The 26,654-nt window shown below is 42.4% G+C and overlaps 1 protein-coding gene across 1 annotated transcript in view; it reads right to left on the reverse strand.

Moving 5' to 3' along the window:
- Positions 1-243: 243 nt before the first annotated feature.
- The window catches only part of LOC137534185 (high affinity immunoglobulin epsilon receptor subunit beta-like), a 67,786-nt gene continuing 41,375 nt past the window's right edge, over positions 244-26,654 (reverse strand). The window contains exons 5-7 of the mRNA XM_068255581.1: positions 23,457-23,660; positions 10,039-10,158; positions 244-2,206 (exon numbers count right to left, since the gene is read on the reverse strand). Of these exons, the coding sequence (XP_068111682.1) occupies positions 2,189-2,206; positions 10,039-10,158; positions 23,457-23,660 (342 nt within the window). The 3' untranslated portion in view covers positions 244-2,188. The remainder of the gene's footprint in view (positions 2,207-10,038; positions 10,159-23,456; positions 23,661-26,654) is intronic.

Genomic DNA, 26,654 nt, shown 5'->3' on the forward strand with positions numbered 1-26,654 from the left:
ACAACTGCCCTGGATGCCCCCCCCCCCAAACATCTTGGCCAGCAATTACTGGCCGAGTGAGCGTTATTCTCCTCACTCACCCCGCCACTCTCCTCACTCACCCTTCACATAGCAACAGAATGGTCTGTACAGCCTCGGACCTGCAATGTCATCGGGGGGATCGAGAGCAGCAGTGAACTCAGATTTCGGGAATTGTTAGTAGATAAGTGAGTATTGTACAATAGAATTGCTGACCAACACAGATAAGGGTACAAAAATTTTATTTTAATATAGTATAAAAACAATAACAATATATAAGTGCAATACTATACATTCACAACATTTGATAGCATTTTCAAATTTTTCTTGCAGAGACTTTTTAAGGCAGTTTTTTTTTATAAATCCGTGCTCAGCAATTGGCAACAAGACTTTTTGAGTCTCCTCAAATATAAGCTTTTAATACTATTAACACAGCTGTCATCCTGCATGGAGGTCTGTGACACGTCACCTGTGCTCAAACCTTTCATACACTCAATGATCATCAAGGTATTTCACCAGTCTAAAGGTCCATACACACAATTCAATTCAATGTTTATCTGCAGATGATAATTTTACATCCTCCATGTGGTATGACAGCATACCTACAGTCTGTTCATAGTATTCAGACTCCATTGGCACTCATACTACATGGCAGTTGTAAAACTGGCCAGTCATCTAGAAATTAAAATTGCATGTGTGTACAGAGCCTAAAGCTACTCATACAATTATGCTTCGACATGCCATGCTGATCAATCACTGCCCAAATGAATTCCAGTCAGATAGGGATCGATACCTACATCACATGTCAAACAGAATTGGAATTTTTCATCCAGCATCAATGTAGTGCAAGGAAGGGCTGAGGAGTCGGAGCAATTTTGGGTACCTGGGCTCGGAGTCATAAACTGGGGAGTCGGATGATTTTTGTATCAACATTACAGCCCTGGTAAGTCTTAGACTCAGGGCCCTTTCAAACTGGGGCGGTGTGGTAAATTTACCACACCACATCCCCGAGCAATGAAAGTCTATGGGGTAGTTCATACTAGTATTAAGTTATCTACCTACGTTACCGTACGGCTCCTGTGGCAGACTGGAAGTCATTTAAGTCTATGGTAACGCAAGCATATTTTAAAAACCCGACGCAGTTTTTCTCATTGCACGTGCGTGGAAGCGTATTTTAGCAATATGCTTCTGCACATGTCATCAATTGACCAACAGGAAGTGAGCGTCACTTCCTGTTGGACACATGCCAGACAAGGATTACCATGTACTAACACGGTAATCCCTGAAGGCCTGTTTTTGCCGGTGCAGTGTGGGCCCTGGGCGCACCACTGCCACCAATTTGCAGTGTGAATCCAGCCTAAGGAGTCGGAGCAATTTTGTGTACCTTGAACTGGTGGTTTAATAAACTGAGGAGTCGGATGATTTTTGTATCAACTCCACAGCCCTGGTAAGCATTAGACTAAAGTGTCAGAGCAATTGTGGGTAACTAAGTTCCCTACGACTGGAGTCGGAGGTTTCTTAAACTGAGGAATTGCATGATTTTTGTACCGACTCCACAGCCCTGGTGCAATGCTATGGAGTTGTTGATCACCCACTGCTCCTGCCCCTCACAAGATCTACAGCTACAAAATTACACTTTTTTTTTTTTGCAGTGAATACAAATTGTTTCTATTAATACACTATTGGTCCTTGGTTTGATATAACCAAATCTGGAAAGGTCTTCATAGATGCTGTTGCTGAGGTTTGGTGATTAGAGTCATCCAGCGTCTGATTAGCAGTAATCAACCCCTGAACTGTGTACTTCACGTCTGTCAGGTTTATTATATAATGAGTGGTTGAACCTGGCAACAATTATAACTATAAAGCTGATATTATGAGTAGGGATGGTCAATACGATGCAAAACATTTCGAGTTGATGGAGGATTATGCAAATTTTGTATGCAAATTTAAGGAGCTTGAAGATGAACCGATGGAATTTTACCTCGCCAGGATTTGATTGGTTCACTTTAAAGTTGCATACATTTGCATAACCCTGCACCGACTCGAAATTATTTGCATGTCATTGACCATCCCTAATTATGAGTACATTGGAAGACGGTTATTATCAGGAGTGACCGAGTGCAATATCTTATGAGTGGCTCTCATTATATGTGGTCTCTTCTGCTCTTCCTCACTGCTGATTAAGATCCTAAAAAACAAAAATAGAAAGAACCTTGAGCATACCTGAACTATAGTGACCTAATAAGAAAAACATGGTGCATGCACTATTAGTGCTAATCCTGCTCAGAACCTGCCTGTTCCCACTTTTTATTCATTTATTTTTGCATGGCAAGAGAAATAAAGCAGTGTATTCAAATAAAGCAGTCAAACAGCAAGTCTTAAAGTGTACCAGAGCTGTAATATAAAAAAAGATTTACGGTATACATACATGGGGCTTTTTCCAGCTCCATCCACTCAAATCACTCCCACACCGCCATCCTCTGATGTCTGCAGCTTTGGTATCGGGTCCTGTCACTGCCGTCAGTTGGGGCCAGTCTATGCAGGAGAAGTGCGCTGTTTGTGCTGGAGAGATACGTAGAGGGCGCACTTCCGCGTAGACTGGCCCCAACTGGCTGAAGTGACGGGACCCGATAATGAAGCTGCAGACATCAGAGGACGGCGGTGTGGGAGCGATCCGAGCGGATGGGGTTGGAGGAAGCCCCATGTATGTATAAATCTTTTTTTTTTATATTACAGCTCTGAGTCTTAAGGTGGCCACACACCATACATTTTTTTAAAATATCTGTTCAATTCAAGAATAACAATCAATTTTTCTGACTGATTGTAACAATTCAAAAATCTGACCAATGTACCACACACCTATGTTCAATTTTTCCACAATCATGAATAAAATAATTGAAAGCTCAGAAAAAATTGATTGGAACTGTTCATGAAGTAATTGACAATCCATCACACACCATACAATTCTTGATAAAATTGGTCTGAAATTTCCAACAATCTTCAAAAATAAAAAAAGGGAAATCCAAGCAGATTTCTTGATTGAAAACAAAGCAAAGCACTCAATTTTTCAGGACAACCGATCGTAATTATCAAATACAGTGGTGTGAAAAACTATTTGCCCCCTTCCTGATTTCTTATTCTTTTGCATGCTTGTCACACTTAAATGTTTCTGCTCATCAAAAACCGTTAACTATTAGTCAAAGATAACATAATTGAACACAAAATGCAGTTTTAAATGATGGTTTTTATTATTTAGTGAGAAGAAAAACTCCAAATCTACATGGCCCAGTGTGAAAAAGTGATTGCCCCCCCTTGTTAAAAAATAACTTAACTGTGGTTTATCACACCTGAGTTCAATTTCTGTAGTCACCCCCAGGCCTCATTACTGCCACACCTGTTTCAATCAAGAAATCACTTAAATAGGAGCTATCTGACACAGAGAAGTAGACCAAAAGCATCTCAAAAGCTAGACATCATGCCAAGATCCAAAGAAATTCAGGAACAAATGAGAACAAAGTACTGTAATTGAGATCTATCAGTCTGGTGAAGGTTATAAAGCCATTTCTAAAGCTTTAGGACTCCAGCAAACCACAGTGAAAGCCATTATCCACAAATGGCAAAAACATGGAACAGTGATGAACCTTCCCAGGAGTGGCTGGCCGACCAAAATTACCCCAAGAGTGCAGAGAAAACTCATCCGAGAGGCCACAAAAGACCCCAGGACAACATCTAAAGAACTGCAGGCCTCACTTGCCTCAATTAAGGTCATTGTTCATGACTCCACCATAAGAAAGAGACTGGGCAAAAACGGTCTGCATGGCAGATATCCAAGGCGCAAACCACTTTTAAGCAAAAAGAACATTAAGGCCCTGTCTCAATTTTGCTAAAAAAACATCTCAATGATTGGCAAGACTTTTGGGAAAATACCTTGTGGACCGACGAGACAAAAGTTGAACTTTTTGGAAGGTGTGTGTCCCGTTACATCTGGCGTAGAAGTAACACAGCATTTCAGCAAAAGAACATCATACCAACTGTAAAATATGGTGGTGGTAGTGTGATGGTCTGGGGTTGTTTTGCTGCTTCAGGACCTGGAAGGCTTGCTGTGATAGATGGAACCATGAATTCTACTGTCTACCAAAAAATCCTGAAGGAGAATGTCCGGCCATCTGTTTGTCAACTCAAGCTGAAGCGATCTTGGGTGCTGCAGCAGGACAATGACCCAAAACACACCAGCAAATCCACCTCTGAATGGCTGAAGAAAAACAAAATGAAGACTTTGGAGTGGCCTAGTCAAAGTCCTGACCTGAATCCTATTGAGATGTTGTGGCATGACCTTAAAAAGGCGGTTCATGCTAGAAAACCCTCAAATAAAGCTGAATTACAACAATTCTGCAAAGATGAGTGGGCCAAAATTCCTCCAGAGTGCTGTAAAAGACTTGTTGCAAGTTATCGCAAACGCTTGATTGCAGTTATTGCTGCTAAGGGTGGCCCAACCAGTTATTAGGTTCAGGGGGCAATCTCTTTTTCACACAGGGACATGTAGGTTTTGAGTTATTATTCTCACTAAATAATAAAAACCATCATATAAAACTGCATTTTGTGTTCAATTATGTTATCTTTGACTAATAGTTAACTGTTTTTGATGAGCAGAAACATTTAAGTGTGACAAACATGCAAAAGAATAAGAAATCAGGAAGGGGGCAAATAGTTTTTCACACCACTGTAGGTGAAAAACTGGATCTTTTAATTGTATGATTGTATGATGTGTGGCCACCTTAAGGCCTAAGGTTCACAATAGCCGTAAAAACTTCCTGCTTATCAGAGCGGAACAGATCACCAGACTTGCAAACAGATCCTATGCAAAGCAAAAAGATCCGTTCACATCAGTAGAGATGTAGCGAACGGTTCGCCGGCGAACGGTCCAGGCGAACTTTGGGGGTTCGCGTTCGCCTGCATCAGGCGAACTTTTGCGGAAGGTCGATTCGCCCCATAATGCACTATGAGAGTCAACTTTGACCCTCTGCATCACAGTCAGCAGGCACATTGTAGCCATTCAGGCTACACTAAGCCTTGGAGCCCCCCCCCCCTTATATAAGGCAGGCTCGCCGGCCATTACACTCACTCCTGTGCCTGCTAGAGACAGACTAGGGACAGCTGCTGCAGACTTGTTCTCCTAGGGACAGATTAGTTAGGCTCTTGGCTTGCTCCTGGATGATTGTTATTGCTAAAATAGCACCCCTCAGCTCTCTTTTGAGAGATAATGTTTTCCTGATGTGTTTTTTTTGTGTGTGTTGCTCACTGACACTGACATTATACAGCCCTATCTGTTGCAGCTGGACCTTGGTAATTGTTATTACTGAGCCAGCCAGGCCCTGCCTAACTATCTATACTGGGACACCTACCTATGCCTACCTAACTACTGGGGCACCTACTTACCTATACGGGGACACCTACCTATACTAGGGGACCTACCTATGCCTACCTACCTATACTGGGACTCCTACCTATGCCTACCTACCTATACTGGGTCTCCTACCTATGCCTAGCTAACTACTGAGGCACCTACCTATGCATACCTACCTATACTGGGACTCCTACCTATGCCTAGCTAACTACTGAGGCACCTATGCCTACCTACCTATACTGGGACTCCTACCTATGCCTACCTACCTATACTGGTTCTCCTACCTATGCCTAGCTAACTACTGAGGCACCTACCTATGCCTACCTACCTATACTGGGACTCCTACCTATGCCTACCTACCTATACTGGGACTCCTACCTATGCCTACCTACATACAAGAAGATAATAAGGTCGTTGCTTCATTGTGGACAGACCAAATTCGATCAGCTGGACAGTCACTGTTGTTCTATCATTGAGCTACCACAGCCCGGCGACCATATGGGCTTGAAAACTGCCACGGCCTGCACTCTGGCCATGGTGCGCACCTGTCCAGCATGGCCGTCACTACGCAAACAGCTGTTTGCGGTGTGTTACACAGTGAGTTTGGTCTGTCAGTGTGAAGCAGAACTCTAATTACACTCCATGATTGATGCATACACATGCAAGATGTGTGAAAGCACTTTAGGCCTGCAATTTAGCATTCAATGTGATTTCTGCCCTTAATACGCTGCTTTGCGTCAAATCCAGATGTTTCCCCGGGGCTTTTGGTGTCTATCCCACTCATCCATGCCCCCCTCCAGGTGTTAGACCCCTTGAAACATCTTTTCCATCACTTTTCTGGCCAGCATAATTTTTTCTATTTTTCAAAGTTCGCCTCCCCATTGAAGTCTATTGCGGTTCGCGAACTTTTACGCGAACCGAACCTTCCGCAGAAGTTTGCGAACGTGGTTCGCGAACCGAAAATCGGAGGTTCACGACATCTCTACACATCAGTCCATTCATAACAGATCGAGGGTTTTTTGCCATTCTGCTGAGCTGAACGCAAAGTTGTACAGGAGGCAATAATTCCAGATCGCTGATGAAGCGGATATTGATGGAATCAGTGGAAGCCTATGAGAACAAACAGTGGCTGGTCCCCCCATACAGTTTGCTTTACTCACCTGTCTTCTGTCACATTCGGTTCCACCGCTGGCACAGCTGCTTGCGCCCACTGCAGGGGAGAATCACTGGTATACTGATCAGAGCCCTGGCAGAAGCATGGAGCTTCCCATTGGACTGCAACAGACCAATTGGAATCCTCTCCCCCGAAGAGAACGCTCATTGGCTTACTGAGTAGTGGACCAATGAGAGTCCACTGTAGTGAAGGGAGGATTCCCATTGGTCTGTTACATTCCACTGGGGGCCTCATATACCTGCTCTGTTTACCGTCCCTTCTCCCCTGCTGAAGATTGAGCGGCGGTGCCAGCAGCAGCAGTGGAACCAGCGGCAAGTGAACCAGGCAGGTGGCGGCAGCAGCGGACCAGATGCACAACAGAACAAAGGAAGGTGATGTGAACGACACGTGCGGACATGGCGGTACACTCTGCTCCGGAGGAGGACATGGGAGACAATATAGGGAGTTCCTGGTGTGGTGGGTGGGTGGGTGTTCATATCGGCGGGCGTTTGTAAGTCGGGGACTCCCTGTATTTGCACTATAAGATGCACTAACTTTTAAATGCGTCTTATAATTTGAAAATTACATAAGTACGTAAGATGGGAAATAAAATCACAAAGTGCTAGTTTACTATTTCCTCTGTACAAATCACTTATAAGGCCACATCTGGAATATATGATACAGTGTTGGGGTCCAAACTACAGGGAGTACATTTAAGTTTCAGAACAGGTACTAAGACAGGCAGCTAAATTAATATGGGGGAATGGAGGAGGGCCTCATTTTCTGAGAAAAACAAACTATGCCCATTTATCTTGGAAAAGAAATGACTTAGTGGTAACCCATTTAAAGGGAACTTGAAGCAAGAAGTATATGGACGCCATATTTATTTCCTTTAAAAGAGAATCTATACTGTAAAATTCTAACAATAAAAAGCATACCATTCTATTCATTATGTTCTCCTGGGCCCCTCTGTGCTGTTTCTGCCACTCTCTGCTGCAAACCTGGCTTGTAATTGCCAGTTTTATGCAGTGTTTACAAACAAAAGGCATAGCAATTTGATACGTTGAGAGTAGCTTAGTGTATGAGTCATACAGAGTGTGGAGGGGCCTGGAGAGGGTGTGTATAGCTTCTGCCAATGACAAGCAGTGCAGCACATTCCACACATTCCAGCCTCAGCCGACAGAGCCGACAGAAGAGAGAAGATTCGATCATATAACAGAGATAACACAGCCACTGTGCAAATAGGAAAGGCTGCAGTAAGACAGAGCACATTAGATCAGCTATAGGAACATACAGGATAGAAGAAATAAGGCTCAACATTTTGTTACAGAGTCTATTTAAACAATGCCAGTTGCCTGGTAGTCCTACTGATCTATTTGACTGCAGTAGTGTGCGAATCACACCAGAAACAAGCATTCAGCTAATCTTATCTGACAATAATGTCAGAAACATCTGATCTGCTGCATGCTTGTTCAGGGTCAGTGGCTAAAAGTATTAGAGGCAGAGGATCAGCAGGATAGCCAGGCAACTGGTATTGCTGAAAAGAAAATACATATGGCTGCCTCCAGATCTCTTTCACTTCAGGTGTTCTTTGAAATGTATACATACACCCAAAGTCAATATAAAAACTTTGTCAAATAAACTGTTCATCCCTAGACCCGTATAATGGACAGAGGACTTTGCATGGAGGAAAAGAGATTTTACAATCTGTTTAGGAAGAGGTCCTTGATGGTAAGAGTGGTTAAGTTGTGGAATATCATTATTCTTACCACAAATATTAATTATGGCAAATTCTAAAACGTATTTAAAAGAAGCCTCAGATGCTTTCCTTACTTTGAAGGACATCCACAGCTGTGATTGCTAGGTGTGGGAAGGTAAAACCCTGATCCAGTCATCAGTGACGGTTTCTGTACTTGTGGCTTTATTTTCTCTGGACTGAGGGTCAGAAAGCCTCTTGACTCCCCAAACCCCCTTTACATTTATACAAAGCCATTAAAAGCAATTTTTATTTTGCAATTATACACTGATCAGCCATACTTTTAAAACCACAGGTTAAGTAAATATCATTGATTTTCTTACTAGAATAGCTGATATAAAAGGTTGCAAATGTACAGACAGGCCTGGAGGGAGATGTTTTGGAAGCAGGAAAAAAATGGGCACACATAAGCCTCTGAGAGACTGACCAGGACCACACTGGGAAGGCTGGATGACTGCGTCATCTACAAGAACGGACAAACTATACATGTACAAAACAGCAACTGTTCATGGTATGCAGTGGTTAGAACAGGCATGGGCAAACTTGGCCCTCCAGCTGTTAAGGAACTACAAGTCCCACAATGCATTGCAGGAGTCTGACAGCCACAGTCATGACTCATAAAGGCAAATGCATTGTGGGACTTGTAGTTCCGTAACAGCTGGAGGGCCGCGTTTGCCCATGCCTGGGTTAGAACCTATCAAAATGGCCCAAAAACTGACAATAAGTGACAGATTCATGGGCGCCCGGGGCTATTTGATGCACATGGGCAGCACAGATAAGACCATCCGGTCCTATTTTACAAAAACAATTGCTAAAAAAACATAATGCTGGCCATGAAAAAGGTGTAAGAACGCAAAATGCATAAAAGTTTGCTGTGCGACTGTAGACTGGTCCATGTCGACCCTGGTCTACCACCAAATCATTTTCAAAAGTCACGTGGGTCTCAGAACAGGACCATCAATCAAGGGAAAAGGTGCCTGATCTGATTAATCATGTTTTTTGTATTAGATCATGTACTTGACACACATTACCTATCTAAAGATGGCAATGACATTCACTGCGGGCAGAAAATGTAACGTATCTGCTGCTAATGTCTTTGTGTCAGATACCACAGGACACCTTAAGGCATGGAACCCACTCCAAATCGCAAACGCAATCGCTACTGTTTATAAGTAGCGTTTTGTAAGCAATTTCATGAGCGTTTTCAGGTGCTTTTGGAAACAAATTTAAAAAGTGTAACCTTTTTGCCAGCGATTGTGTAGCGATTTGCAATTAGTGATTCTAATTCTGATTAGTCCTTTCAATGTATTATAATTTTTTTTACAGTTTACAGTAATTTAAAATCGCACCCAAATCGCTATGTGTAGCGATTCATGAGCGATTTGCCAGCGCTTCAAAACTTTACATTGAAGCGCAAACGCTACCAAAATGCTGCATGTTCTGCGATTGCGATTTTGCTAAACGCAACTGTGGAATTTGTTACATTTATTAACATTGGCAGAGTGTTTAGGGAAAACACTAGCAATTTAAAGCGCTCCCTAAATGCTCAAAAAAATCACTCTAGTGAGTTCCAGGCCTATGAGGTGTAGTGAAATCTATACCTTGATCGGTCAAAGGTGACTTGGTAGCGCAATAGGGACCTACACAATGCTAGGCAGGTGGTTTTAATGTTTTAGCTGATCATTGTATCTTCAAGTATACGTTTACCATTCTACTGTAGCCAGTGGTTTTCAGAATTTTGTTTGACTTTACTGTCATGAAGCAAGAGATAGCCAGTCCAACTAGAGAGTAGAGAAGTATCAGGACGGTTACAGCCAGTCGGAATTTCTGCAGGAAAAGTACACAAAGTGTTAAGTTATTATTTCCCAAATAGACGTAATAGACATTTGAGATATATCTAGAAATGTCAAGACTGAGTTTCATGTGACACATTATTTATGAAAAATGACAAATTTCAAATGGGTCATGGACCTTGAAGTGTCTACTTCTCCCACAACTGCTGTCCTCATGAACGTGCTGCTGATCTGATAACTGCCATGTCAGATCTAATGATAAAGGTAAAGATCCTGTAATTTTACAAGGGAATTGTATATGTTACATGCTCACTGGTTTATTGCATGAGCCTGCAGATATAATAGATTATTACACAAAACTAAGGTGTCTATCTTGACAAGACTTTATAGATTCTCTCTGGGGTTTCAGTAGGGCCGGTTTCCACTAGGAGCTGTGGCAGTTTCCAATTCGACTGCAGCAGCTCGAATCGCTAAGCAGTGCCATGCACGGCTATAGGGATTCAGCTGTGTGCTGCAGAAATCTGAAGCATGCTGTCCAGATTCGCTCCACGACGACATCTGGACGGCAAGCCATGAAAGAGATAAGCAGCATTTCCTCACCCCTCTAGCCTGCGGGGAAACACTGCAGATTCAGCCCAAATTTGAGCATGGTGGAAATAAGCCCGAGACCGGGTATTTTTAATTCTGGTAGTTTCGGCAGATGTCAAGTCCTGCTAGAAAATGAAATCAGAATCTTCATAAAGCTTGGGAGCAGTGAGGAGCATAAAGTGCTATCAAATTTACTGATACACGACTGTGCTGACTTTGGACTTGATAAAACACAGTGGACCAACACCAGCAGATGACATAGCTCCTCAAATCATCACAAACTGTGGAGATTTTACAATATTTACGTTTATCTGAAAACAGGACTTTGGATCACTGAGCAACAGCCTAGTCTGTTTTATCCTTAGCTCAGGAAAGATGCTTGTACCGTTACAGGGCAAGGAGTGGCTTGACAAGGTGTCAGTTGTTGCTCATGTTCCGGATATGTCTGTGTGTGGTGGCTCTTGACGAAATGACTCCAGCCACAGTCTACTCCTGGTGAATCTTCCCCAAATTCTTATATGGGCTATGCTTTATAATCCTGTCCTGGGTGCTGTTAGGGCCTGTTCTCACTAGAGTGATTTTTAAAGCGCTAGCGCAATAGTAACCTAATGGCAGTGATCTCACTGCCGCGATTGACGTCGATCGCAGGCATTTTACTATTAACGGCAATTACAAACTGTGTTACCTGCAGCATTTTGCCGCGATTTTCGAGAACTCACGGTACAGTGCTTGAACAAGCGCTGATCGCAATCGCTGGGAACTGTAGAGTGGTTTTACTACGCTAGTCGCTGTAAAATTACACACTACTTTGTAGTGAGAACGGGCCCTCATATATTCCCTCCACTCAACTTATCATTAATATGCTTGGAAACAGCTACTTTTGCAAAGGCCATTTCTGGCTTACCCTCCTTGTAGAGGATGTCAACAATGTCTTCTTGACAACTGTCAAGTCAGCAGTCTCCCCCATGATTGTGTGGCCTACTGAACCAGACTGAGAGAGCATCTAAATGTTCAAACAATAAACAGAGGCACCAACAGGGGCTTGTGCTCTCATGAGGTTCTGGGACCAAGGAGGCCCCATGCTATCATTTTTGCAGGGGGGCCCTATTAAGTCTTGTTAAAACCCTGCCCATGACTTAGGCTAGGTTTTAGATTTGTCCCCTTACATGACTGAGTTATATAGGATCCAGAGGCACATAGGTGGCATAGAAGGATAGGAGAACACCCAGAGGGGGCACAGGAGGAGGTGCAAGATGACAGGAGGAGGTTTGGGGGGAGTGGGTGGGCAGAAGAAGGCACAGAGGGCAGAGAGGGACAGGAGGAGGCCCAGGGTGACAGGAGGAGGTATGGTGGGGCAGGAGCAGGTAGAGGGGCAGAGTAGGACAGGAGGAGGCCCAGAGGGGGCACAGGGTGACAAAAGGAGGGCTGAGAGGACAGGAGGAGGCCGGGGGGGTGGGGGTGGGGTGAACAGGAGTGTTAGGTAGAGGCACACAGTGGGACACTGGGGTCGAGTGGCACGGGGGAGATACCGGAGGAAAAAAAAAGGGCAGAGTTTTACATTACAGTGTACTGACTTGTATACAATTTTAACTTCAAAGCGAATATACAGACCCTATCTCTTTTGGTGTGTGTGTGTGTGTGTGTGTGTGTGTGTGTGTGTGTGTGTGTGTGTGTGTGTGTGTGTGTGTGTGTTTGTGTGTGTTTGTGTGTGTGTGTGTATATATAGTGGTGTGAAAAAGTATTTGCCCCCTTCCTGATTTCTTATTCTTTTGCAAGTTTGTCACACTTAAATGTTTCTGCTCATCAAAAACTGTTAACTATTAGTCAAAGATAACATAATTGAACACAAAATGCAGTTTTAAATGATGGTTTTAATTATTTAGTGAGAAAAAAACCTCCAAATCTACATGGCCCTGTGTGAAAAAGTGATTGCCCCCCTTGTTAAAAAATAACTTAACTGTGGTTTATCGCACCTGAGTTCAATTTCTGTAGTCACCCCCAGGCCTGATTACTGCCACACCTGTTTCAATCAAGAAATCACTTAAATAGGAGCTATCTGACACAGAGAAGTAGACCAAAAGCACCTCAAAAGCTAGACATCATGCCAAGATCCAAAGAAATTCAGGAACAAATGAGAACAAAAGCACTGTAATTAAGATCTAGAAGTCTGGTAAAGGTTATAAAGCCATTTCTAAAGCTTTGGGACTCCAGCGAACCACAGTGAGGGCTGGAACCCACAGGAGCGCTTTTGGCAGCGTTTTGGCAGCACTGCGATACGCTAGCAGTTTGCCAAAACGCTGGGCTAATGTTAATGGATGGGGCAACTTCCACAGGAGCGTTTGCGTTTCACAGAAACGCAAACGCAGGACCTGCAGCATTTTGGGAGCGTTAGCGCTTCAATGTAAAGTATTGAAACGCTAGCAGAAACGCTCAGCAAAACCTAAACTGAGCGGTTTTGCTAGCGTTTTGCGGTTAAGCACACTGTAACAAAATGAAAAATAATTCACAGGACCAATCAGGATAAAAACGCAAAACGCTAGGCACCCGCTGGGGAAAAAAATACAATGTTGCAAAACACGACCAAAAACGCGCATGAATCCGCTTGCAAACCGCTCAGACAAAACGCTAGCGGTTGCGTTTTGCGTTTGCGGTTTTCAGTGGGTTCCAGGCCTGAGAGCCATTATCCACAAATGGCAAAAACATGGAACAGTGATGAACCTTCCCAGGAGTGGCAGCCGACCAATATTACCCCAAGAGCGCAGAGAAAACTCATCCGAGAGGCCACAAAAGACCCCAGGACAACATCTAAAGAACTGCAGGCCTCACTTGCCTCAATTAAGGTCAGTGTTCACGACTCCACCATAAGAAAGAGACTGGGCAAAAACGGCCTGCATGGCAGATATCCAAGGCGCAAACCACTTTTAAGCAAAAACAACATTAAGGCTCGTCTCAATTTTGCTAAAAACATCTCAATGATTGCCAAGACTTTTGGGAAAATACCTTATGGACCGACGAGACAAAAGTTGAACTTTTTGGAAGGTGCGTGTCTCGTTACATCTGGCGTAGAAGTAACACAGCATTTCAGCAAAAGAACATCATACCAACAGTAAAATATGGTGGTGGTAGTGTGATCTTCTGGGGTTGTTTTGCTGCTTCAGGACCTGGAAGGCTTGCTGTGATGGATGGAACCATGAATTCTACTGTCTACCAAAAAATCCTGAAGGAGAATGTCCGGCCATCTGTTTGTCAACTCAAGCTGAAGTGATCTTGGGTGCTGCAGCAGGACAATGACCCAAAAGACACCAGCAAATTCACCTCTGAATGGCTGAAGAAAAACAAAATGTAGACTTTGGAGTGGCCTAGTCAAAGTCCTGACCTGAATCCTATTGAGATGTTGTGGCATGACCTTAAAAAGGTGGTTCATGCTAGAAAACCCTCAAATAAAGCTGTATTACAACAATTCTGCAAAGATGAGTGGGCCAAAATTGCTTCAGAGTGCTGTAAAAGACTCGTTGCAAGTTATCGCAAACGCTTGATTGCAGTTATTGCTGCTAAGGGTGGCCCAACCAGTTATTATGGTCAGGGGGCAATTTCTTTTTCACACAGCTCCATGTAGGTTTGGAGTTTTTTTTCTCACTAAATAATAAAAACCATAATTTAAAACTGCATTTTGTGTTCAATTATGTCATCTTTGACTAATAGTTAATGGTTTTAGATGAGCAGAAACATTTAAGTGTGACAAACATGCAAAAGAATAAGAAATCAGGAAGGGGGCTTTTTCACACCACTGTATATATATATATATATATATATATATATATTATATATATTTATTTATATACACGGTGCTGCCCATAATTATACATACCCCTAGCAAATTTTGACTTCAACTTACTTTTATTCAACCAGCAAGTAATTTTTTGACGGGATGTGCCATAGGTGTCTCCCAAAAGATAAGTTGATGTAGAAGAGGCATTATTGTGGAAAACAAAACATTTTTTAACAGCAGCTTTATAAATGGCCTTGTAGCCCTTTCACGACTTGTGAGCAGCCACAATGCACAGCTGCAGGTCCTCACTAAGCTCCTTTGTCTTAGCCATGTCCACAATCCAACTAAAGAGAGCAGCTGTTTTTCACCTGTTGAATTGATTAAAACAGCTGTACCTAATTAATCAGGGTAATTAGGATGCTTTAGAACAGCTTGGACTATTTGGAATGGTATAGAACTTTGGATTTTCCCACAGATTTTTTTCCACAATAGTGCCTTTTGTACATAAATAACACACACACACACACACACACACACACACACACACACACACACACACACACACACACACACACACACACACACACACACACACACACACACACACACACACTCACACACACACACACACACACACACACACAAACACACACACACACACACACGTTCAATTTCTTATTAATGCAATGATCTAATCAACCAATCACATGGCAGTTGCTTTAATGCATTTAGGGGTGTGGTCCTGGTCAAGTCAATCTCCAGAACTCCAAACTGAATGTCAGAATGGGTAAGAATGGTGATTTAAGCAATTTTGTTGTTGGTGTCAGATGGGCCGGTCTGAGTATTTCACAGTCTGCTCAGTTACTGGGATTTTCACGCACAACCATTTCTAGGGTTTACAAAGAATGGTGTGAAAAGGGAAAAACATCCAGTATGCGGAAGTCCTGTGGGCGAAAATGCCTTGTTGATGCAAGAGGTCAGAGGAGAATAGGCAGACTGAATGACTGAATCAAGCTGATAGAAGAGCAACATTGACTGAAATAACCACTCATTAAAACCGAGGTATGCAGCAAAGCATTCGTTAAACCACAACACACACAACCTTGAGGCGGATGGGCTACAACAGCAGAAGACCCCACCGGGTATCACTCATCTCCACTACAAATAGGAAAAAGAGGCTACAATTTGCACAAGCTCACCAAAATTGGACAGTTGAACACTGGAAAAATATTGCCTGGTCTGATGAGTCTCGATAGAGTCAGAATTTGGCATAAACAGAATGAGAACATGGATCCGTGCCTTGTGACCACTGTGCAGGCTGGTGGTGGTGGTGTAATGGTGAGGGGGATGTTTTCTTGGCACACTTTAGGCCCCTTAGTTCCAATTGGGCATCGTTTAAATGCCACGGGCTACCTGAGCATTGTTTCTGACCATGTCCATCCCTTCATGACCACCATGTACCCATCCTCTGATGGCTACTTCCAGGAGGATAATGCACCATGTCACAAAGCTCGAATCATTTCAAATTAGTTTCTTGAACATGACAATGAGTTAAATGTACTAAAATGGCCCCCACAGTCACCAAATCTAAACACAATAGAGCATCTTTGGGATGTGATGGAACGGGAGCTGCATGCCCTGGATGTGCATCCCACAAATCTCCATCAACTGCAAAATGCTATCCTATCAATATGGGCCAACATTTCTAAAGAATGCTTTCAGCACCTTGTTGAATGAAAGCAGTTCTGAAGGTGAAAGGGGGTCAAACACCGTATTAGTATGGTGTTCCTAATAATCCTTTAGGTGGTGAGTGTATATAGATTAGTCACTGTCAACCCCCAGCCAGGCAGCAGCACACACAGGATGGGCAGAGAGCGGACCGACCACAGTAATAGTAGTAGCAGCTAGCAGCAGACGTAAGTGTTAATGAATTACTATGTTAATGGCTCCCGGGGCGTGTCTCCAGCTCTTTTTCATCTTCATGTGTCTGCCCCATTCACCAGCCTGGCTGTCACCCTCTGAGGGAGGGGGCATGGTCCTAATCATTAACCCCTCACTGGCCTCCTTTCCAGTACCTACTGCTTTTACTTACAGTATGTACGTTGCGTACATACTGTCAGTTGCTGAGGAGGAGGGAGCAGGTACCAGCAGCAGTCCAGCATAGGAAGCCTCTCAATGCTGGACTTTTTCAGTTGGTTTGGCACTGTTATTGGCCTGATGAAGTGGGCTCAGACCCGCGAATCGAGTTGCCCGTGCTATCACTAATAAAATCTTTTGTACCACAAAGATTTTTCGTCATTGAGGTAAGCTACCTCATTTCCTTATCATTTTAAACTGTTTTTATCATACACCAGGGCACCTCTTTTACCTAATTAGTGCTTGATATACCCCCAAATGCCACCCGTCTGAGGGGTGGAAGCAGAGTATCCGTGGTCGTTCCACGGTCAAGATCTGTTTCCTTTCTTTCTTCAAAGAGAGCGACCACATCCAGGTCCCCGGTGACCTACCCGAGTGGAGTCGGGTTTATTGTCTCCACCTGCTTCCTGTGGTCGGTTGCCCCCCTGCAACACACCTTTGTGAGTAGTTCCTATACACATTTTCTACTATTATATTGTTGTTACAATATATATATATATATATATATATATATATATATATATATATATATATATATACAGTATATATATATATATATATATATATATACACAGTATATATATATATATATATATATATATATATATACAGTATATATATATATATATATATATATATATATATATAAATACAGAGGGGCTGCAGAACACAACAGGAAAGCAATGACAGGGGCTCTTCTTATGGAGACTGGGGATCTCCAGTGCTGCGTGCATGCTTTGCATAGTATTGCATATAATTTGGTTTGTGCTGCTCATCCCCGATATATTTTATTTTCCCCTGTGAGCGTGCATAACCACGCCCACCTCTACCACAGTTAAGCATATAAATGAGCGGAGCTCATAGTTCAGTCAGTAGCTAGTAAAAGGTGAGGTGTTTTTAATTACCTTTCTACCATTTAGTTGACCATTGGGCTTTTGGCATGGTTCGCACTAGAACGCTGATAAAAAAAAAACTAGCATTTTTTGCCTGGTTAGAGTAGGACTCACCAGATTGGGGACACTTTGGCGCAGTTGGTGAGCTTAAACACGTTAAAGCGTAACCAAGAGCCCCTGTCACTGCTTTTCTGTTGTGTGCTGCAGCCCCTCTATATTTATGTATTTCTTATGGAGACTGGGGATCTCCAGTGCTGCATGCATGCTTTGCATAGTATTGCATATAATTTGGTTTGTGCTGCTCATCCCCTGGTATATAGTTTGGGCAACCTTGTTAATCGTCATGATTTTCCTGTATAAATTGAAATCGTTGGTTGTTATTATAAAAAATGTCAGTTAAAGGGAACCTAAACTGAGGAGGATATGGATTTTTCCATTTAAAATAATACCAGTTGCCTGACTCTGCTGCTGATCCTGTGTCTCTAATACTTTTAGCCACAGCCCCTCAACAAGCATGCAGATCAGGTGCTCTGACTGAAGTCAGACTGGATTAGCTGCATGCTTATTTCAGGTGTGTTATTCAGCCAGTACTGCAGCCAAAGAGATCAGCAGGACTGCCAGGAACTGGTATTGTTAAAAAGGAAACATCTATATCCCTCTCAGATAAGGTTCCCTTTAAGTATATCATATAGGAGACACACACAGATATTTCAGAAGTGAAATGAAGTTTATTAGAATAACAGAAAGCATGCAATAATTGTTTAAACAAAATTAGGCAGGTGCATAAACTTGGGCACCACAATAAAGAAATGAAATCAATATTTAGCAGATCCTCTTTTGGCAGAAATTACAGCCTCTAAATGCTTCCTGTAGGTTCCAATGAGAGTCTGGATTCTGGTTGAAGGTATTTTGGACCATTTCTCTTTACAAAACATCTCTAGTTCATTCAGGTTTGATTGCTTCCGAGCATGGACAGCTCTCTTTAACTCACACCACAAATTTTCAATTATATTAAGGTCTGGGGACTGAGATGGCTATTCCAGAACGTTGTACCTGTTCCTCTGCATGAATGCCTTAGTGGATTTTGAGCAGTGTTTAGGGTTGTTGCCTTGTTGAAAGATCCAGCCCCGGCACAGCTTCAGCTTTGTCTCTGATTCCTAGACATCCGTCTCCAGAATCTGCTGATACTGAGTGGAATCCATGCGTCCCTCAATTCTGACAAGATTCCCAGTCCCTGCACTGGCCATACAGCCCCACAGCATGATGGAACCACCGCCATATTTTACTGTGGGTAGCAGGTGTTTTTCGTGGAATGCTGTGTTCTTTTTCCTCCATGCATAACGCCCCTTGTTATGCCCAGATAACTCCATTTTAGTTTCATCAGTCCACAGCACCTTATTCCAAGATGATGCTGGCTTATCTAAATGTGCTTTAGCATACCTCAAGCAGCTCTGTTTGTCCTGTGGGTGGAGAAAAGGCTTCCTCTGCATCACTCTCGCATACAGCATCTCCTTGTGTAAAGTGTGCTGAATGGTTGAACGGTGACTCCATCTGCAGCAAGATGATGTTGTAGGTCTGTGGTGCTGGTCTGTGGGTTGACTCTGTTCTCACCATTCTTTGCTTCTGTCTATCCAAGATTTTTCTTTGTCTGCCACTTCAAGCCTTAAATTGAACTGAGCCTGTGTCTTTCTTCTTTTGCCCAAACTTTCGCATCCCACTATATATATATATATATATATATATATATATATATATATATACATACACATATAGTGGTTCGCAAAAGTATTCGCCCCCCTTGAAGTTTTCCACATTTTGTCATATTGCTGCCACAAACATGAATCAACATTATTGGAATTCCTCGTGAAAGACCGATACAAAGTGGTGTACACGTGAGAAGTGTAACAAAAATCATACATGATTTCAAACATTTAAAAAAAAATAACTGCAAAGTGGGGTGTGCGTATTTATTCAGCCCCCTGAGTCAATACTTTGTAGAACCACCTTTTGCTGCAATTACAGCTGTCAGGCTTTTATGGTATGTCTCTACCAGCTTTGCACATCTAGAGACTGAAATCCTTGCCCATTCTACTTTGCAAAACAGCTCCAGCTCAGTCAGATTAGATGGACGGCATTTGTGAACAGCAGTTTTCAGATCTTGCCACAGATTCTCGATTGGATTTAGATCTGGACTTTGACTGGGCCATTCTAATACATGGATTTTTTTGTTTTAAAATTATTATGTTTTAATTCCATTGTTGCCCTGGCTTTATGTTTAGGGTTGTTGTCTTGCTGGAAGCAGGGCTGGCGCTACCGTAGAGGCAAAGGAGGCAGCTGCCCCAGGGCCCCAGAGCTTGTAGGGGCCCCCAGTGGCTACAAGTGGAAAAAATTTTTTTCAAATCGACCTTATAGTTTTTGAGAAAATCGATTTTAAAGTTTCAACGGAAAAAATACACATTTAAAAACCAGCCGACTTTAATGGTTAATAGCAAATTCACCTTAAATTCTAGAAACCCTAAATCTGCAGGATATGTTAAGGAGATCATTGGGAATAAGAGGAAAAAACAATTTTTCAAAAAAAAACCTTATAGTTTTTGAGAAAATCGATTTTAAAGTTTCCAAGGAAAAAAGTATACTTTTAAATGCGGTAAATGGCACTTTTAGTACCTAACGGTAGTGTAATTTTGCATGTATCAAAAGAAAGAGCAATACATTTCCTGACGGGGTTTCCAGGGACTCCATACGCAGCTGCAGCGCTTTGGCCAGGGATCGCTATACAGGCGCAATATGGCTGTATGAAGATGCCTGGCATTTTTTTTCCTATTTTCCCATTTTTTTTTTATGTTTATAGTGTGGGAATTTTTTTTTTTTTAATTATGTGGGGTCCCCCTCCTGAAACTTTTTAACCCCTTGTCCCCCATGCAGGCTGGGGTAGCCAGAATGTGGATCTCCGACCGATTGGGGCTTCAAACCCTGACTGTACCAGCTGCAAAAAAAGGTCCCTTAATGCCAATTTTTGCTCCGGGGTATCTGTTGGGGGGAGGGGGGGGCCAGGTTTATTTTGCCCTGTGGCCCCATTGTTGCTTAAACCGCCCTGGCTGGAAGGTGAACCCTTACCCCAGTCTCAAGTCTTTTGCAGACTCCAAGAGGTTTTCTTCCAAGATTGCCCTGAATTTGGCTCCATCCATCTTCCTATCAACTCTGACCAGCTTCCCTGTCCCTGCTGAAGAGAAGCACCACCAGAGCATGATGCTGCCACCACCATTTTTCGACAGTGGGGATGGTGTGTTCAGAGTGATGTGCAGTGTTAGTTTTCCGCTACACATAGTATTTTGCATTTTGGCCAAAAAGTTCCATTTTGGTATCATCTGACCGGAGCACCTTCTTCCACATGTTTGCTGTGTCCCCCACATGGCTTGTGGCAAACTGCAAATGGGACTTCTTATGCTTTTTTGTTAACAATTACTTTCTTCTTGCCACTCTTCCATAAAGGCCAACTTTGTGCAGTGCACGACTAATAGTTGTCCTATGGGCAGATCCCTTCACCTGAGCTGTAGATCTCTGCAGCTCGTCCAGAGTCACCATGGGCCTCTTGACTGCATTTCTGATCAGTGCTCTCCTTGTTCGGCCTGCGAGTTTAGGTGGACGGCCTTGTCTTGGTAGGTTTACAGTTGTGCCATACTCCTTCCATTTCTGAATGATCGCTTGAACAGTGCTCCGTGGGATGTTCAAGGCTTTGGAAATCTTTTTGTAGCCTAAGCCTGCTTTAAATTTCTCAATAACTTTATCCCTGTCTGGGGTGTTCTTTGGACTTCATGGTGTTGTTGCTCCCAATATTCTCTTAGACAACCTCTGAGGCCGTCACAGAGCAACTTTATTTGTACTGACATTAGATTACACACAGGTGCACTCATTTAGTCATTAGCACTCATCAGGCAATGCCTATGGGCAACAGACTGCACTCAGACGAAAGGGGGCTGAATAGTTATGCACACCCCACTTTGCAGTTATGTATTTGTAAAAGATGTTTGGAATAGTGTATGATTTTCATTCCACTTCTCACGTGTACACCACTTTGTATTGGTCTTTCATGTGGAATTCCAATAAAATTGATTCATGTTTGTGGCAGTAATATGACAAAATGTGGAAAACTTCAAGGGGGCCGAATACTTTTGCAAACCACTGTACACACACACACACACACACACACACACACACACACACACACACACACACACACACACACACACACACACACACACACACACACACACACACACACACACACACACACACACACGGTTGCCACTGACTACAAGCAAAGAAAGCAGCATCCAGAGGCCTCAACCTCTGCATGGGCCTCCTGTGCTGGGCTGCCCTTTGCTTTGCCTGTGCCCGGCCGTCACTGACATACTTGCATTTCTTCTGTGGGGTAATGACCACTGCATTTTTTATTTGATGGTCAAAGTGGCTGCATTTGATACACTGGGGTCATTGTAGCAGTATTTCCCATTTTAGTGGCCCATGATTATTAACTTTACCCCCAGCGGTGCGGATATCTCCATCTCTTTTTCCATTCTTTCACCCCCAGGGACGGAGATATCCGCACCTCCTGCGCTCCTGTCGCTGCCTGCGCTCCCGCTCTCGTGCACGCCGCCGCCCGCTCGGCCGGAGATCAATGAATGGGAAAAAACTTTCCTGTTCATTGATCTAAGCCCCCGCAATGATCGGCTGCTTCTATGAGAGGCAGCAATCATTGTGAAAAAAAAAGTAGTTTCCCAGCCTCATAACACTTCCTGCAAGCGTACTTCCTGTATGCTTGCAGGTCGCATAAACAAAAAGTTACTGTGGCCATCTTGTGGCCAAATAGTGAAACTACACCCTAAAGCATTTTTCATATATAAATACAATAGTTTTACACTAAAAATTAACTCATTAACTCCCACACTCCCCAATTTTTTTTTTGTAATAAAAAAAAAATTTACAATAAAAAAAATACATAAATAGTTACCTTAGGGACTGAACTTTCTAAATATTTATGTCAAGAGGGCATAACACTGTTACTTTATAAACTATGGGCTTGTAATTAGGGATGGACGCTAAACTGAAAAACATGCACCTTTATTTCCAAATAAAATATTGGTGCCAAACATAGTGATAGGGACATCATTTAAACGGTTTTTATAACCGGGACAAATGGGCAAATAAATTTCATGGGTTTTAATTACAGTAGCATGCATTATTTAAAAACTATATGGGCCGAAACCTGAAAAATAATGATTTTTTTCCCACATTTTTTTCCTATTTTCCCATTAAAACACATTTAGAATAAAATAATTCTTGGCATACTGTCCAACCTAAAGAAAGCATAATTGGTGGCGAAAAAAACAAGATATAGTTCATTTCATTGCGATAAGTAATAATAAAGTTATAGATGAATGAATGGAAGGAGCGCTGAAAGGTGAAAATTGCTCTGGTGCTCAAGGGGTAAAACCCCTCAGTTGTGAAGTGGTTAAAAGGTGTGATAATACACAAAGCAAATGGAACACAATCATCAGAAAATTGATATATTTCACTGGTCATTTTATTGGGTACGTCTTGCTAGTACTGAGTTGGACGTTATTCACCATCTGACCCACCATAATTCTTCATGACAGTTCTCAGATATTTTTGGTCTATTTTGACATGATAGCATCATGCAGTTGGCTCCGCCCATAGCATGTCATGGCCACACCCATTATCCCACCAAGGCGCTTATATTTTTTTTTTATTTATATGTAGTTAGCACTGGGTGCTTTATCCAAATTGGCCTTGTTTGTTCATGTAATGTAATAGCATGAAAAATAATGGCAATAATATTAATTTCAAACGCATTGTAGACAGATACTATAGTCAACAAGTTAAGATAAGCAAGTCATATAGTTAGTTTCACCTGTCCATACTTACCACAACGTCTTGTGTGTTGGAGTAATAATAATAATTATAATATGGTTTTGTGTTTCCGCTCTCACAACTGCTGAGATCCATTTCATCCCTTTCAAACCGCTTCCAGCATATCTGGGTCTCAGTATAAATTTGAATGGCATACAGAAGCAGCCCAACTGATGCAACTGATATATTGGCAATGTTACAGCCAAAGCATATCCTTACCTAGAACAAAAATATATAAAAAAAAAATATACAGAATATGTAATTAAGCATTGGGCATATAGGGTAAAGCTGTTTCTGTACCCAAAGCTGGGTAGGGCTCAGGACACTAGATAACACTGTAGTAGGAAGATTTGAGACCTTAATACATAATTGGAGCATTAGAATTCTGACTATAGTAAAAACTGATTTATTCTTGATTTATGACTCACACGGCTGCTGTTATTACCATTAATAAAGATAAAAGGTAATGAGATACAGGTAGCAAGTACATAAAACGTAGTCTTTTCCCTAATTCTAGAGTTCCAGATTGTCCAGCAAGCTCATGTGAACCAGAAAGTGTGTGTGTGTGTGTGTGTGTGTGTGTGTGCGTGCGTGCGTGCGTGTGTTGGTGGTGGGGGAAGGGAGGGGGGGAAGGGAGGGGGGAGGGCTAACAGATTAAAAAGTCTCCTTACTAAAATGCTGTGAAAAAAAAGAAGTTTGCCTTCTTAAATCAGAATGTATTTGTGATTGTTCAGGTTGCAGTGAGCTTTGAGGTGTCTCACAGTGCATCACTGCTGAATAAGCAGGGTGTTTTAAGTCCTACCCCCTAGAGCCATGATGAAGATCAACCAATCTGTAGGCATGTTGGAGAAGTTTGGCTCTGTAATATAAACAAGCTGACACATCATTGCATTCCAGTGGTTCTGGAGGTGTGTTTAGTTATCAGGGACAACAAAGAGATGATTTGCATATTGAGCAGCATATTCAGCAGTCAAGCACTGTGGGACACCTCAAAGCTCACGCCAACCTGAATAATCGCAAATGCCTTCTGTTTTAAGAAGGTACATGTCTGTTTTGCATAGCAGTTTAGTAAGGAGGCTTTTTATATCTTTTTCAGCCCCTTACACACTCCTGGGAGTTCTGGTTCACCATGAGCATTTTTAGCAAGCTGTAATCCTGGATGTTTTAAGTCCTACTCCATAGAGCTATAAATATCCATGCCACGCAGTGATGACGATCAACCAATCTGAAACAGTCTTTATCCTTTTGGATAAGTGTGGCTCTGTAATATTAACAAGCTGATACATCATTGCATTCTAGCGATTCTAGAGGTGTGGCTAGCTTACAGGGACAACAAAGGGATGATTTGCATATTTAGCAGTGATGCATTGTGGGGCACCTAAAATGCTTACTCCAACCTGAATAATATCAAATTTCTTCTGTTTTAAGAAGGCAAATGTCTGTTTTGCCCCTAATTCTAGCACAGCTTTTTGAACTTAAGAGGTTTGTAAAAAAAGACATCTCCTGGATGATATCAGAGGCATCCAAATCAAAGAAAATACAGTAGTTCATATGCTTGCTGCCTAAATTGTCTAGCAATGTACAGTGGAATATTCCTGGTACTGTAGTATCAGCAACACACAATTGCTCACTACCAGTTCAGGCAATTTCCTACCTTTATCTGGTCAGCAGGCGCCAATCAGCCATTTGGCTGATTGGCGCCTGCTGACCAGATAAAGGTAGGAAATTGCTTCAACTGGTAGTGAGCAATTGTGTGTTGCAGTAAGCATTCAGTTCAGAGGCGATGGGGGTGAGTTCCCTGGAAGTGAGAGAGCCAGGGCTCGTCCACATTTTCCTCTAGGTATCGCATGGTGGTTTGGGGGCCCCAGCCAGTGAGAGAGACTGGGGCCCCCGGCTGTCGTGTGAACCAGTGTTTGTGATTTTACTGTAGTATCAGAACAGGAGACTCCCATATTCACAAGGTGCTACAGAAGACACTTACATAGTTCTCTTCACCTCTGATGTCTCTTGGCTATCTTGCAAACGTATCTGAACAGGTGGGGTGGTCTTTTGGATGGTACAGTATACTTTTTATCCCATTATGTCACTGTAATTCTTAAAGCAGAACTATATGCCATTGAATAAAATTGAGTTAGAATCACTTCATAGCACCTTTTCTAAGAGTCCTCCAGGGTACTACAGTACTTTGGCACCTACAAGGATCAGCTGATGCTGGATTAGTGTGCTTTCTGGTTGCTTGAGACGCAAAGAAATAAAATACAGGCGAAGCTCGAAAAATTCGAATATTGTGCAATATTTATTTCAGTAATTCAACTTAAATTAAACTTAAATGTGTTTTTTATATGAAATAGACTCATAAGCAAGATATTTCAAGCCTTTATTTGTTATAATTTTGATCATTATGGCTTACCGTTTATAAAACCCCCCGAATCTCAGAAAATTAGAATATTGCATGAAATCTTTAAAACAAAGGTTTTAAATTGAAAAATGTTGGCCCTTTGAAAGATATATTCATGCAGATGTACTCAGTACTTGGTTTGGTCCTCTTATACATCAATCACTGAGGTGCTATGGAAGACCAGGATGCTTGAATAGCGGCCTTCAACTCTTCTGCATTGTTCAGTCTCATGTCTCTGATATTTCTCTTGGCAACGCCCCATAGATTATGGGGTACAGGTCAGGCAAGTTTGCTGGCCAATCAAGCACAGTAATTCTATGGTCACTGAACAAGGTATCTGTAGTTTTGGCAGTGTGGGCAGGTGCCAAGTCCTGCTGGAAAATGAAGTCAGCATCTCCCATAAGCCTTGCTTTCTTGCTTTCTCTGCAGAAGGAAGCATGATGTGCTCCAAAATCTACTGCTAGATGGCTGTGTTAACTATGGACTTAATGAAGCACAGTGCACCAGCACCAGCAGATGATATGGCTCCCCAAATCAACACAGACTGTGGAAACTTCACACTGGACTTCAAGCATCTTGGATTGTGTGCCTCTCCACTCTTCCTCCAGACTCTGGGTCCTTGGTTTCCAAATGAGATGAAAAAGTTGCTCTCATCAGTAAAGAGGACTTTGGACCACTGAGCAACAGACCAGTTCTTTTTTCTTTAGCTCAGGTAAGACACTTCTAAAGTTGTTTGTTTTTCAGGAGCAGCTTGACAATAGGAATACGACATTTGCTGGATTTTGTCCATGGACAGAACTTGGCATGATATGATC

Source organism: Hyperolius riggenbachi, chromosome 10, assembly GCF_040937935.1.
Source record: "Hyperolius riggenbachi isolate aHypRig1 chromosome 10, aHypRig1.pri, whole genome shotgun sequence".
NCBI classification, from domain to species: Eukaryota; Metazoa; Chordata; class Amphibia; order Anura; family Hyperoliidae; genus Hyperolius; species Hyperolius riggenbachi.